At 31.0% G+C, this 13978-nt stretch overlaps 1 protein-coding gene across 1 annotated transcript; it reads left to right on the plus strand.

Annotated features, from left to right (window-relative positions):
* The first annotated feature begins 8512 nt into the window (after positions 1-8512).
* On the plus strand, positions 8513-12860 carry LOC111904716 (protein LONGIFOLIA 1). The gene is made up of 5 exons (XM_023900443.3): positions 8513-8936; positions 9720-9760; positions 9851-11101; positions 11221-11350; positions 12093-12860. Exons 1-5 carry the CDS (start codon positions 8807-8809, stop codon positions 12797-12799), a joined length of 2259 nt encoding a protein of 752 aa, XP_023756211.1. The 5' UTR covers positions 8513-8806; the 3' UTR covers positions 12800-12860.
* Positions 12861-13978: the final 1118 nt, after the last annotated feature.

Below are 13978 nucleotides of genomic sequence, written 5' to 3' on the forward strand. Positions count from 1 at the left end.
AGCTAAAATCGGCTAACACATGTTCTAAGAGTTCACAGTAGTTGATTTGTGTGCAAGATACTCTCTCTCAAGTCCTCCATTGTTGGTGGTGTTTTGTGAAGCATTTGAGGCATCACATTTGAGTTGCTACGCTTTTAAAGGCCAATGTTAACTAGCTACAACAAGGGGTAAAGTTTTTAACCAGTTGTATTGTTCAATTGTCAATTGCATACTAGTTAGGATATGTGTGTTTTGGAAAATGAAATGCATGTATAATTTGAGAAAACACAGATCCAAAGCATCTAGGGTTTCACGTGTACCATAGGAGTGTTATAAAGCTTAAAACCCTTCAGAATGAACATTAACCTGCACCATCTTGCAACTTCCATTATAATTTATACAACATGGACCATTGGGTTTAGACTTTAAATGGTTAGTTGCATCGCTTCCTTTTGGGACCTCGTTAAACATTATTATAACTTTTACGAAAAAAATGCAAAACTTTAAAATAAACCGAACCACCCAAATTTTAAAATCAAGAAGCATGAACTACGCTAGTTGTATCCATTTTTTTTTATTGTTGTGAAGTAGGCTTGCTGTTCATGTGAATCTAGAAGAAATGATTAGAGCATCTTCGTATATAATATTTTTCATCCCAACTAAAATCATAATTATACAGTATAAATTTAGATAATAAGAAAGAAGAAAATGAAGCAATATTTCTTACCATAAACTTTTATATTTCCTTCTCATCATCATCATCCTCATTATTATTATTTATGCTCTCCATCGATAATTTTTTTGTATGGAATTTCTAATCTACCTCTCAACCAATCACACAACTCTTTAAACCATTCTAATACAAATCTACCATTGTGAACTATATATATCAATGTTGATCAGTTGGTTTCATAAGAACCATTATGTATCATAAGTTAAAAAAAAACTATTGAGTGGTAGTTGTTAATTAGATGCTAGTGAATCAAACCATAAGAATACGTATAATAAAAACACACAACGTGTGTACTTTGATACGAAGATGAAGTGATAGAGATGTAGTTTGGAGTGGACGAGAATGTTGTAGGAGATAAGTAGTTGATGATGGCCGATGGAGAGCCACCGAAGTATTGGTGGTCGGAGATGATGTGGCGGTGGATGAATTATGTGCATTTATAAAGACAATGGGTGAGGGTGGATGATGGTCGTTTTTCAATTTAATGTTATTAAAGATTATAAAAAAAATAAAATAAAATAAAGAAAAGATTTAAAGAAAAGGAACAAATAGATTTTTTTTATATGAAAATATGGATGCATCCAACCAATTTTTTCAATCAATTATAAAAACTGCGATTGCGACTAAACCACATGAACAAAAACTACAATTTTGTTTTATTTTATTACTTTATGCTTTAGATTATTTATTTTGCTTCGATTTACAAAAAGAATATTAATAATTTTATTAGACAAAAATTCACAATTGATCTTTGTAGTTTCCAAAATGTATCACGTTTCATGTGTGGTTGTCCATGCATGTAAATTGAGTTTTAGACCTTTATTATTATTATTATTATTATTTTCTAATTTACTTAATTACAATGTATATTAATATTTAAATTATTATTAAACTTGAAATGACCACAACCATAAGGCACCACACACCTACCACTTTTTTTCTTCTTTCTTCCATTGACCACCATCTGCACCATTACCATCCATAACATCAAAAGAAAAAAGACTCACGGTTGATGCTAAGTCAAACCTAAAAAATTAAATGAAAGACTAAAATATAGGTTTCATAATTCTCGACATGACTCACGACACGAAACGGAATAAACGGGTTTGGGTTGAGTTTTTCAACCCGCCAAACCGTTTATTAAACAGATTATATATGAGTTTCTCAAAAAATATATGAGTTGACCCACAAACCCATTAAGAATTTCATAAAATAAATTATATATTTTATAAATGTATTAAGTATTATACACTATACAGTTTATACTTTATACTAGGGTAGGATACCCGATACCACTAACCATTTGATATTTAGCGTTTGCCCTAAATAATTTCAATATCTCACAAACAAAATCGATCGCCCCTCTGTGATGAACGACATAAGGAACTCACGAAGAACGGCAGCATGAATGATTGAATCATTATCGAATGACGTCGACGTCGACGTCTAAACGTTAACGATGAATGCACAATGCAATAGGCAAGCGATTAGCTGCGATCCAACCCACGAAAACACAAAACAAAATCTAACCCACAAACCCAAATCTGTCCCAAGAACCCACCAACGTATGAATCCATATAAATAAGTGGGTTGACGGGTCATATATGGTAGGGGTGGTCAAAAATATCCGCATCCGAACATCCGATCCGAAAAATCCGAAAATCCGATCCGAAAACACCCGAAAAATCGGATATCCGAAAATTCGGATATTTGGTTTTTCGGATTCGGATACGGATATTAAAATGTGAAAATTTCGGATATTTCGGATATCCGAAATCCGAAATATATAATATAAAAAATTATTAAAATAGTTTTAATCCATTGGGTTTTTTCATTTGAAATTCAAAAAGACAAATTATTAACATTTTTACTTGCTATGCAAAATGAGGATGGTATAAATGTTACCTTTTTATGTTGATTTTAGTAATTTGAGTTTGATTTCTCAAGATCTTCAGGTATCATGAGGTAACTTGCATTTAACGGGACCAAATGAAGTCTTATTATACCTAACAAATGCACGAAAACGTTCTTGTTCTTGGAGGGTTTATTTTCTTTATTTAAAACTAATGAAACTCGGATATCCGGTTTAATATCCGAATCCATATCCGAAATTTCGGATATCCAAAATTTCGGATACGGATTCCGATATCAAAAATCAACTATCCGAATTTTCAGATATCTGAAATTCGGATATCCGGTTTTGAACACCCCTAACATATGGGTCTATGTTCCAAACTCGCAAACCCGTGACCTGCATAGTTAGATAGGTCTTGTTTAGGTTGATATATTTTGACCCCCCAACCCGCGGCCCGCCAACCCGAACACGACACGATTGTCAAAGATAATAAAATACAGAGAATTGAACGCAAAGCAAAACCACATAATCAAACTAAAACGAAACGAAAAAAAATCAAACCTAGAAAAGACCCAAGAACTATGTCATATCAAACCCAAAAAAGACAAACGAAAATCAAACTCGTATAATCAAATGAAAATTAAAAGGAAACAAACCATGTTAATTTTATAAATGAATTAACTGATAATAACATTCCCTTTTTGCATATAGCTTACTTGAAGTGATTATTGAACACAAATGTATTCTAGGTTATGCAAGTTTTGTTGTTGAAAAAAGATCGATATATGTGTAATATTTTTCATCGCTTAATGAACAATAGATTATGATGTTTTTATAGATCGCGAAATTCCCTTTGCCATATGTTGTTATAAATTTGATCCATGGAAACAATGATGTCGTCGGTGATGGATATGTTTTTGTGTGGTGTCTATTCTCCAACCGAAAGAAAAATAGGAGGAGTGGGAGAGGAACGGGAAAAGAGAATGGGTGTAGGGTTAATGTGAGAGAGAATCAACGACATATGCAGTATCAGTTTTAGTAATCACATCGGTCGGTGTGATGGAGAGACGACGATGATTTTAGGTTTCCTACGATGACGATGATTTAGGCTCCCGACGATTGAGGAGGACTACCAATGACGGTTCTAGGTAGCCTTGTCGAAAATACCCGATACCCGAATTACCCGCCCGATTTTTTCGGGTATCGGGTAAATCGGGTATCGGGTAAATTTTTTCGGGAAATCGGGTAACGCAATTTTTTTTCGGGTCGGGTAAATGGTACATTTTTTGGGTTTCGAGTATACCCGAATTACCCGGATTATTTTAAAAATTCTTTTTTTTGTAGAGCTTTTATTATATACCAGGTATTTGATCACACTTAAACTAATTATCATTATTATAAAACATGAATCCATTTATTATGACAATATAACACTAACAATATTAAAACTAATTGTTTATATATCATCATGTTCTTTAAAACTTAACTGTTTTCTAGATTATAGTTTTTATTGCAACTAACAAACTCATTATCATGACGAAACTTCAGAACATGGCAAAACTTATGGCTACAATTATTTTAAACATTTTAAACTTTTAAATTAAGATCTTTAAGTATTTGTTTTTTTAACATCTTATTAGATTAGATTAAGTTGTTAAAAAATTACTTGATATCTAAGGTATTATTGACTAGGGCTGGCAAAAATGTACCACGGAGAATCTACCAACATGTTACCAACCGAACCAATAAAATCGGTAGCCAACATGTTTGGTAGCCAATATGTCTGGCCGATAATACCATGCCAATTAAGTAGTCTTGGTACGGTAACGGTACAAACTTTTGAATACCACGGTTGTACCATACCAACCAATATATATATATATATATATATATATATATATATATATATATATATATATATATATATATATATATCAATCCTTACATCTTCAAGTTTTAGTTAGGTGTAACAACTAAAAAGTAATAGTCGGAGTTACTAATATAATTCAATTGATATTGATTATTTTTTGAACGAAACATTATGGTAAAAGAAATTACTAACACAAGGTTAAGGAAGGTATATGACACTAAAAGGATTTACTAAAACAAGCGACGACCACAACTTCAAATCACGTTCATATTTAGAAAACTTTCTAATCATTCAGTGATGATTATAATGTGAAGTCTTATATAAATTATAGTCTTAAACTCTTCAAGTATAGATATTATTTAAATATTTTGGTATATACCAATACCAATATGTACCAATCAAATTTGTTGGTAACCAACTAAGTTGGTACCAAGTATCACTGGTACGGTATTGGTAGCTAAAACTTTGTGCCAATTATAATTGGTACGGTACATGGTTTGGAGGAAAAAAGCTTGGTACCGTACCAATTCCACCCCTATTATTGACTATAAAATCTCAATGTTCAAAGCTTGAGTAACTTCGTTTATGTCTGGTTTGTTTATATAAACAAGACTAATAAAGCACGACGTATTTATTTCATTAAATTTATTTTCAGGTGAAATTTAAAAAAAAAAAAAAATTATATATTTCGGGTAATACTCGAATTACCCAAACCCGACCCGATACCCAAATTACCTGAATTTAGTTTGGGTAGAGTAATGAGTATTTTTTCTAACATGAAAAACCCAAATTAACCGAAACCCGAAAAAATTACCCAATCAACACCTCTAGTTCAAGGCTTCCACTTATGGAGGAGGGTGGCACATCTATTTGTTTATGAGCTTAGCCAAGAGAGAAAGAGGGAAAGGATGGAGGGATGGAGCGTAGTGACAAAGTGAGGTGGGTGGGGGTTAGTAGTAGGGTTTTTTTTTTTTTTAAATTAAATTGGTTAAAACAAATATAAAAGAAAATAATAAAGATATAAAAGTCGATTTACATGCATCATCAATGACCAACAACATGAGAAATTAAAAGCTTGAGGACAATTGTGTAGTGTTTCTAATAGTTATCATCAATATGAAACCTTTTTGCAAACTATATAAACCGATCATAAAAAAATTATTATTATTATATTTTTTATCATGGACTCCTACAATATAACCTTAATAATCAAGACCGGTATTTTGCTGTAAAAAAGAGACATAACCCATATGGGTTTCCAAATTATAACTCATTTGACTCCCAAAAGATCACAAAACAAACTCAACAATCCATAACGGAAAGCCTAATATTTCCCTATTAATTTCAGTGTGAATTGGGATCTGAGCAAACAAGGCATGTGCAATTTAGATGACTTTTGATAACTACATCAACTGGCAATTTTGAAAATTGATAATCGACACATTGGGATTGACTTTTCGAAATGAAATTTCCAAGGAAGATATGCACAAAGTCTAAAAAGATAAAAGAATTAATGCAAATCATGAAAGACCCAATAGGGATGTTTCTTGGGTGAAGGGTTATTTCTTACCATGTTCATGAATCTTAAAAAAAGGCAATTAACCATATAATAAAAAAAAAATCGGTGTCTTTGTTACCAAGTTTAGATCTAGACAGCTTTTATGCTAAATCATGTGATGAAAAGGGTATGTGAAGGAATCTTGACCTACAAACCACATTTATTTAATTAATACATGTAACATGGTTTCTAAATCATTTTTTATATGTTCAAACAATCTCTAAACCCCTATTTATAACACTAAAATAATATGGAGACAATTGCCTCTCAATTAGATATAAGTTGCTATCCCTTTTAATTGAAGTAAATCCAAGAAAACCATCAAAGTCAATATCTTTTTCCATCTTAAAAATTTTATCACAAGATAAGACTATAATCCCTCACATGTTTTGCATTAATAAAACAATATAAGTACAATAAATTGATTGGCTAGACTTCCTAACTCATAGATTATATACATACCAATTTCTATGATAAATACCAATTTCAAACATCAATTATAAACTTTTAAACACATATAATATTACATTATGGGCATGATCTATCTCTTAAATATTATAGTAGATAAGAATATATCAAGAATGTGTTGATGCACATGGTGATTTAGTGGGGGATAAGCTTATAGAGAAAAGAGGTCCTCATGTGCCCTATAGTGGTATACAAAGGGGTTCTACCTTCTTGGAACATAGTATACGAATTTGCAATGATAGATGATTGAAAGTGATGGATACTAATAATTGGCACTGCTATATGAAACTAAGGTAGGCAGCCCTCATGTGACTTATCCCCTTAAACCACGTGATCATGCACCCATGGCCCTACCATCAAATTCAACTATCACCCTATACCCCACCCCTATAAAAGTTTGGAGCTCATATTTTATATAATGCTAGATAAATTACAATGAATAAAATGAGATATGAGTCATTGTAACATGAAATTCAATGTTTCATAAAAAGTTTAGGGTTAAAGATAAGATATAATAATGTATTATCATGACATATTTTTTATTTATTTATGTCTATTGAAGTGTTTTTTTTTTCATTTTATTTTTATTACAACATTATACTTCGAAAAAATTAGAATAATCTGAATAAAATCGTAAATATGACTGAACATCCACTTTTTTGACGTAAACAATGGGGTTAAACCTTAAAGTCACCATCTAATTATATAGTAATTATATAGATTTTTAAAAATATAAAAAAAGTTGAAACTAAAATATTGTAATAGAAAGAAATGACCGGATAACAAATAAAGTAACAAAAGTAAGATTCTATAATAAACTATAAAGAAAAGTTAAATAAAAAAATAACAACAAACTTTTATTTGTTTGTTTGTTTATTCTATAGCACCAATGACATAGCAAAAATAAGCCACAAAATCTTGATTTCACATCTATGTCATCAAAGTCAAAACTAGCGACATCGGTGAAACTTGAAAGCTTAAAATTATCAAATTTAATACCTTTACATAAACAAAAAAAATTAAAAGCATGCATATTGCTATAATAGAAAAAATAAAAAGATTATATAATAAACACATAAATAAAAGTAGATTGTAAATTTTTACATTTAACCATATGAAACTAGGCTTTCAAAGTAAGGTGTCATGATTGGGGCCATGTTAAATACATGTCGTAAAACATCACTTTAATGTGAATACTGCTAGCATTAGATACAGGGAATGTAAATAATGTTTCAGACATGCACTGTGTAAGTATGGTCGTCTTAAATACGTATAGATAACTATTAATCAAAGTTTATCCAAAATAATTAAACAAAATAAAATGAAATAAAAATAAAAATAAATAATAGGAGGTAATGACAAGTTGAGAGCCTAAGAACATGGCAATAAAAGAAAAAGTTATATGTAAAGAATAAGCAAGAGGTGTGGGGAACGAGCCATTAATGATTTGTACCTTGTGCATCAAAACTTGTACTTCTTTTCACAATAGAATGTAGTCTAAAGATAAAACATAGAGTGTACATTCAATCAGTAATAAATAATAATAGATAGATATTATCATAGTTGTACTATTAGAATATTTTCACTTATAGTAAAAATACTAAATTACTAATTTAATAAACCTTTTTTTTATAGAATGAAGTAAACAACAATCACAATATTCTCGGAACTTTTCAACTTCAAGTAACAAGTAACAACTTACAAGGGGTAGTTTGGTAAAATTAGGAAGAAAAACCAACAAGATCTCCTTAAAATCGAAAATTTCGTTATGTTCTATGAGAGATACATATTTTCTTTTTAACATTATCAATAGGTAAATACATGAACTTTTGTATATAACTTGATCACCTGACAATCTTCACATGAAGAAACCAGACTCTAGACCCCACCTACATTATTTTGTCCACATGGAAGTGGAAGGCCAGTGCACATATGACCCACCCCCTACCCCCCTCACCCCCACCCCACCCCACCCCACCCCCACCCTACCCTACCCTACCCACTCTCATAGTTATGATGTATATATATAATGCCAATCCTTGATTCTTGAGTCCTAAAATATGCCACCAATCCAAAATCCCACATCGAATTATTGCATCGAATCCCAATTCTACATCTTTTGAGCCCAAAAACAGTAGCATTCAATCCGAGAGAGAGAGAGAGAGAGAGAGAGAGAGAGAGCAAATATATATAATAAATAAGTTCGTTCTGCAAATCCTCTGTACATCTTCAGAAAAACAAGAGAAAATGGTAAATGGAAGGTTGTAAATTTGGGTGTATTTAATCAAAGAAAAGAAGACATTTTTGTTGAGGTGTTTTGTATTTCTAAAAGTGGTGGTGAAAATGTCTACGAAAGGTATGTATACGTTAAGAGAAGATAAACAAGAGTTAACGAAGCAACTAGGATGCATGAATGGGATTTTTCAGCTTTTTGATCGACGTTATCTACTTGGCCAAAAGAAGCTACCTCAAGGTAAACATATTACACCAAAATATGTGTGTTTTTGTATGTTTTTGTTGTATATAGTTTGTATATCAACAAATATCATTCCACAAGTAGTAGTTTGCAATTTTGCATATGAACAATATCATTCCACAATTTGGCTAAATTAAAGGAAAACCACTTTCTCGTTAACAGTTTTGTAGTTTAACCATTTGTTTTAATGTTTTATAAATATAACCTTAAAACTCTCTTGTTTACGATATATGGTTTTTTTTTTGTAATTTAGCGGAATAGTGAAATGATATATTTGTTCATATACTAATTACTATTTTGATACAAGAATAAAAATATCATTCCACAATTTGGCTAAAGTATGGAAATCCATGATATGATGGACACTTTTGTAGTTTAACCATTTGTTTAATTTTTTTCAAATATAGCCAAATAAAAGTTTCTGACATCTTTTTTTTTTTTTTTCTTTTAATTTTAATTATTTTGATATGACATAAAAGTATAATGCGTCATAACGGGTAATTTAGAAAAATATAACATGTCATAATGTTAATTTTGAAAAATTACCGGTAAAATCTCATATAAGAAAATTATTGGTGAAAGCTTTTATAACATATCAAATGGTTAATTTATAAAAAATTATGGGTAATTTCTATAGTTTGATTAGAGAAAACAAAATATTAGTGTTTAAACCACAAAACAACTCAAAATATCATTTTTTTTTTTGTAACTTTTAGACGTATAATCACATAATTAACATTAAGATTTCGGTATCTAAAATCTTTATAAATTCTTGTTTAGGTGGAAAAAAGGAGATCAACAATGCATCAGAGAAACCAAAGGTAAGACTAAGATTTTGATTTAAAGTTTCATAGTTAAAAGAAAAGCGAAAATATTTCAAATATAAAACTAAGTTTTGATAACTTTTACAGGAGAAAATGGCAAATGAAAAACACAGAGTATCTACTGAATCATCAAGAAACTCAGTTTCTTCTTCTAGTTCATTATTAGATTGTAGTAAAAGACTTCAAACAGAACCCTCTTCAATTTGTCCAAGCATCATTTCCGAACCCTTGCCTCCAACTGTCACAAAAGATGATATCAAGAATGTAGTCAAGGATTCAATGACTCGAAAGCCTCGAGTAGTGTCAGTAAAAACTGTCGCGAAAGACGAACGAAAAGGTCCCATAATGACACATACTGATTCCCCAAGGCCTGTTTTATACGAAAGAAAAGATCAAAATCTTGATAAACTTAAAGAAATTTCAAGGGGTGTTAAGGAGATTTCAAGGTTTTCATGTGATGGAAGGGAATCAATTTACAAGTTAAAATCCGTTGCTAATATTAAAGAGATTCCGAGGTTATCTTTAGATAGCAAACAAACTTCTATCAAGAATCACAAGACTACCCACGACTTATTAGTAACAAACAAGCGACCTTCTTCAAGTGTTGTCGCAAGGTTGATGGGTTTAGAAGCTTTGAATGACGTCATCAATGGAGGTGATAGTTTAAAGACAAAACCATGTTTAGATGACACTAACACATCGGTTTCTCATTCAAGATTATCAAGCAACAAAATGGCAATGACATCACCTCGAATTCAACTAGAACCAGCTCCATGGGGAACCCAGAAACAAGCGACTCATAAGAAAGCTTCTAGAGTTGACCATGGCTGCCATTCGGTTTATGGTCAAATCCAAAAAAGAATGAATGACGTTGAGTTTAAAAGCTCAGGAAAAGATCTAAGAGCTCTAAAGCAGATTCTTGAAGCGATACAGAGGACAAATATGAAGTTGGAGAAGACGGAAGACAAGAAAATAGTTCAACAAGATTCAATGGTGATTACAAGTCTTCAAAAAGTCAAGAAAGTCAACCGTATAGATAATAGGCGATGTGTAAAAAACTTAACTCCAATTGAAACAAAAGCTAAAAAACCGGTGTCACCTTCAAGAAACTCGGGAAATGTAAGCCCGAGATTGCAGAGATCAAAGAATGGAATCGAAAAGCAACCGGTTCGTGGGAATAGAAAGCAACCGAAGGGGCAATTGAGTAATTTTAGTAGTCATGTAAGAAGTTTAAGTCAACAAAGTGACATCGTTTCATTCCCTTCGGAAAGTGATACAAGTGTAGCTTCACAGAATGAGTCAGAGGTTACGAGCAACGATTCGAGTCAAGGGAACAAGGTTAGTTTAGTGCACTTAAAATTTGTTAAATAAAATGAAGATATATTGAAATTTACATAAATGATGTTATTGAGTTTATTATTTAATTTGCTAATATGTTTTATATTTTTTGTTTTTAGAATAAATTTGCTGAAAGATTGATCGAGTATAAGACAATGGCTGAACAACCGAGTCCTGTTTCGGTTCTTGATGCATTTTACACAGAAGAAGCAATGTCTCCGATGAAAAAGAAATCGTATAGATTTAAAGGTACATCTATTGTTTGTTGTATATGTATTTTTCCCATTACAACATTGTACTTTGACAAATCTACCCAATCATAGAAATGCCATATATATACAAAGCAATTTTAACTGCTATAATTCGGTAGATTTTTCAAAGTGTAATATCTGAACAAGAAAAAAAAAATAACAAAAAGTATGATTCTCTAATTGGATAAATTTTTCAAAGTACAATCCCTTAAAATAAGAATGAAACTGAACATACAATGTTGAAATAGAAAGAAATGAAAATAAGATGTTATAATACACAAATCAATAAAATTACATTACTAGTTCTTAAATTTAGACATTTTTTTTTTGAAACAAAAGAATACATTCCTTTTCGACATAGTCTGCCCTGAAATTACATTACTATTTCTTGAATTTAGAGCTATTAGTAAAGAGTGAATATGTTGAGTTAAAAATACAAGAAAAAACATTATACTTTCATTAATTTGTTTATTATAGGATCATACTTTCATTTGTTTTCCCTATTCACAACATTGTACTATGAAAAATCTAATTTGGTAGATTTTTCAAAATATATTGTTATAATAAGAAAAAAAAAATTAAAGTTCAATGCTAGAAATGAGTAGTTTTTACATAGTATTATGCTTTAGTAAGAAGAAGAAAAAATGTAGCGAAATAAAATAAAAGTAAGATGCTATATATAATACACAAAAAAATGAAATTACATTAATTCTTACTGATAAACATTTTTCTCTTCTTAGATGATGAGGATTTGCACTTTGATGAACAAGAATGGAGTCAAGTGGGAATAGACAACTTGGCCGAACTAAATCAGTCCCCTTCAGGGGTAAAAATGGAAAACATAAATCATCTTGTTCGTCAAATTGAACTATTAAACTCCACAAGTGATGAAGTCACCATGAATCCACATGAAAATGGAGATAAAAAATACATCAAAGAGATTTTATTAGCCTCTGGTTTTTTCAAAAATCTTGATTGTGCTACAACAATCGTTCACCTTCATCCAACAGGCAGCTTGATCAACCCTGAGTTGTTCAACATTTTGGAAAAAAACAAAAATACCCATGAGTCCAAATCATCAAAATCCGAGAAAATGAGGAGAAAGATGATATTTGATAGCGTTAATGATGTTCTTGTGCAAATATTAAGGAAAAAGAAAGGAAGGATTCCTAATGGAGAGAAGATATTGATGGAATTGTGGTCAGAAATAAATAATCTCCAAAGTAACAAAGGGAGTGAACAATATGATGAAGTATTAAACATCATAGCTATGGATGTGAATAAAAAGTCAGAAGATTGGGATGATAATTGTAATGAGATTCCAAATTTGGCTTTAGATATAGAACGTCTTATTTTTAAAGATTTGATTAGTGAGATTGTGAACTTTGAGGTAGCTAGTCTACAATATGGGCCTCAGAAGCATTGTAGGAAATTATTTATTATGTAGAAATTGACTCTTGTAATTGGAAAAATGGTGGTATAATTATAATGATATAGGTTGTTAGATATTTGTATATTTGTTGCTGTTTATGTTGTTTGAGTATCATTTTTGTGGAGTGGTCATGGTTATATGAAAAGGGTGGGAGGTTAAATTATGTTTTGGGTGGAAAGATTCAAAAGATTGATAAATGATGTATGTTTTCTGTTAGTGTTCACATATTTATATTATTTCGGCTTTGTATTCGGCCCATGTATTGGGTCAAGCCCATGATTTTGTATGTGATTTTAGTATATATTTACATTAACGAGAAAAGATAAGTATCTTCCTCGACCATGTTTCCATCTCTAATAAAACATTTTTCCATGACAATAAAATGATAAAGTCATTCAACTTGGCAAATAACTTCAAAATATCATTATTGTTGATAGTACGGTCACAAATGCGTTGTCCCTAAATTAAGACAATTTTTGACATTCTTGATAATATTGATAGTGCAGTCTCATAAAAGAATTTCGTAACATACACTATTACTAACTTATTTATAACATTCTATTACATACTATGACATCCCTATTTTTCACGGTTAGAAAAGACCTTTTTATTTATGCTTATTTTAAAGTGGAGTCTTCTTTATATTGCAAAATTTGTACCATAAAAAGTATTTCCGAAGAAATGTTTTTATTGTTTATGAAAAACTTGGGATGTCATCACTGATATGAAAAATATAACCATAAATGTAATCATTACATGCCTTACATTAGGGATTTCTCCGCAATACATGTTAGTAGGTTTTCTTTTATATTCATCTTGAAGGATCTATCATAAGGATCATCATAATCATCGTAGTTGACAGTACTGTTTCAAGGATATCTCCTCAATACATGTTACGAGGAAGAAGAGTATATCAATTGGACATATAGTCCACCACCTACATGTTATGAACATGCCTATGTTCCACGGGTTGCCCTGAATAGTCTGTGGTTGTCACCTATACTTAGTTAGATGACTACATCGTTAGTACACTAGTACTATTTCTACATTGGTAGTACATTAGTACTATTTCTACATCCTTAGTACACTAATACTATTTATATTTGTTGCTTATTATCATTGTCTTCATCTCTCATCATCCATCGCCCTCGTCATTTTATTCACCCCTTAGCACCCATCACTACCCAAGATATT

The sequence above is a fragment of the Lactuca sativa genome, chromosome 3, assembly GCF_002870075.4.
Source record: "Lactuca sativa cultivar Salinas chromosome 3, Lsat_Salinas_v11, whole genome shotgun sequence".
NCBI lineage: Eukaryota > Viridiplantae > Streptophyta > Magnoliopsida > Asterales > Asteraceae > Lactuca > Lactuca sativa.

Excerpts from the sequence above, each read along its gene's own strand:
- LOC111904716 (XM_023900443.3), top strand. The coding sequence starts at position 8,807 with ATGTCTACGAAAGGTATGTATACGTTAAGAGAAGATAAACAAGAGTTA. Across the intron at positions 8,937-9,719 it reads CCAAAAGAAGCTACCTCAAG|GTGGAAAAAAGGAGATCAAC; the intron begins GTAAACATATTA and ends ATTCTTGTTTAG. Across the intron at positions 9,761-9,850 it reads ATGCATCAGAGAAACCAAAG|GAGAAAATGGCAAATGAAAA; the intron begins GTAAGACTAAGA and ends TAACTTTTACAG.